General features: G+C 64.9%; 1 protein-coding gene across 1 annotated transcript in view; it reads left to right on the forward strand.

Annotated features, from left to right (window-relative positions):
* Window positions 1-47: 47 nt before the first annotated feature.
* Window positions 48-616, forward strand: part of UCKL1 (uridine-cytidine kinase 1-like 1) — an 18,363-nt gene continuing 17,794 nt past the window's right edge. Inside the window, exon 1 of the mRNA XM_009575202.1 lies at window positions 48-115. Within this exon, the coding sequence (XP_009573497.1) occupies window positions 48-115 (68 nt within the window). The remainder of the gene's footprint in view (window positions 116-616) is intronic.

The following is a 616-nucleotide window of genomic DNA, read 5'->3' on the forward strand; positions in this document are numbered from 1 at the left end:
GAGCACCCTCTGCCCGGCATCGCCTCCTGCTCCGCAGCGGGGGGGAGATGAGCAGTCCCCCGGCCTTCTCCAGCGTCCGCATATCGGGCTGCTGGGCCCTCGGGCCAGACGGCGGGTGAGTTCCTCCTTTGCTTCAGTTTCGGGTGGGTTTTTACTTTTTTTTCACCTGTTTGCTTCAGTCCCTGCTTGCTGGAGCGGGGTCGGTCCCGGTCCCCAGCTGAGGGCTGGGAAAGCGCAGGCGGCAGCAGCTGGGGGAAAGATCAGCTTCCCACGGACACGACACGGGATGAAGCCAGCCCGGCACCGTTCGGCAGGCTGCGGGGGACTTGGCGGGGGGATTTGGAGGCTGGGCGCTTGGTCGGTGTGTTGTCTACGGGGTGCAGGGCTGAGAACATGCTCTCCTGTTTGCTTCCTAGTTCAGGTTTGGGGCTTTGTCATTTTTCCTTGCTGGCTGCGGGGGCTGTTGGGACCTGCTCTCTTTCCTCTCCCAGCCCAGCACCGCTCCGGGATGGTCGGGGGTCTCGGAGGGCAGCGGGATGCAGAGAGCCTTAGCACGGAGGGCACAGGGATGGGAGCGGCGGTGGGGAAGGGAGAGGGGTGCCCCTCTCACCCCAGT

Source organism: Fulmarus glacialis, unplaced genomic scaffold (assembly GCF_000690835.1).
Source record: "Fulmarus glacialis isolate BGI_N327 unplaced genomic scaffold, ASM69083v1 scaffold22750, whole genome shotgun sequence".
In the NCBI taxonomy this organism is placed as follows: Eukaryota; Metazoa; Chordata; class Aves; order Procellariiformes; family Procellariidae; genus Fulmarus; species Fulmarus glacialis.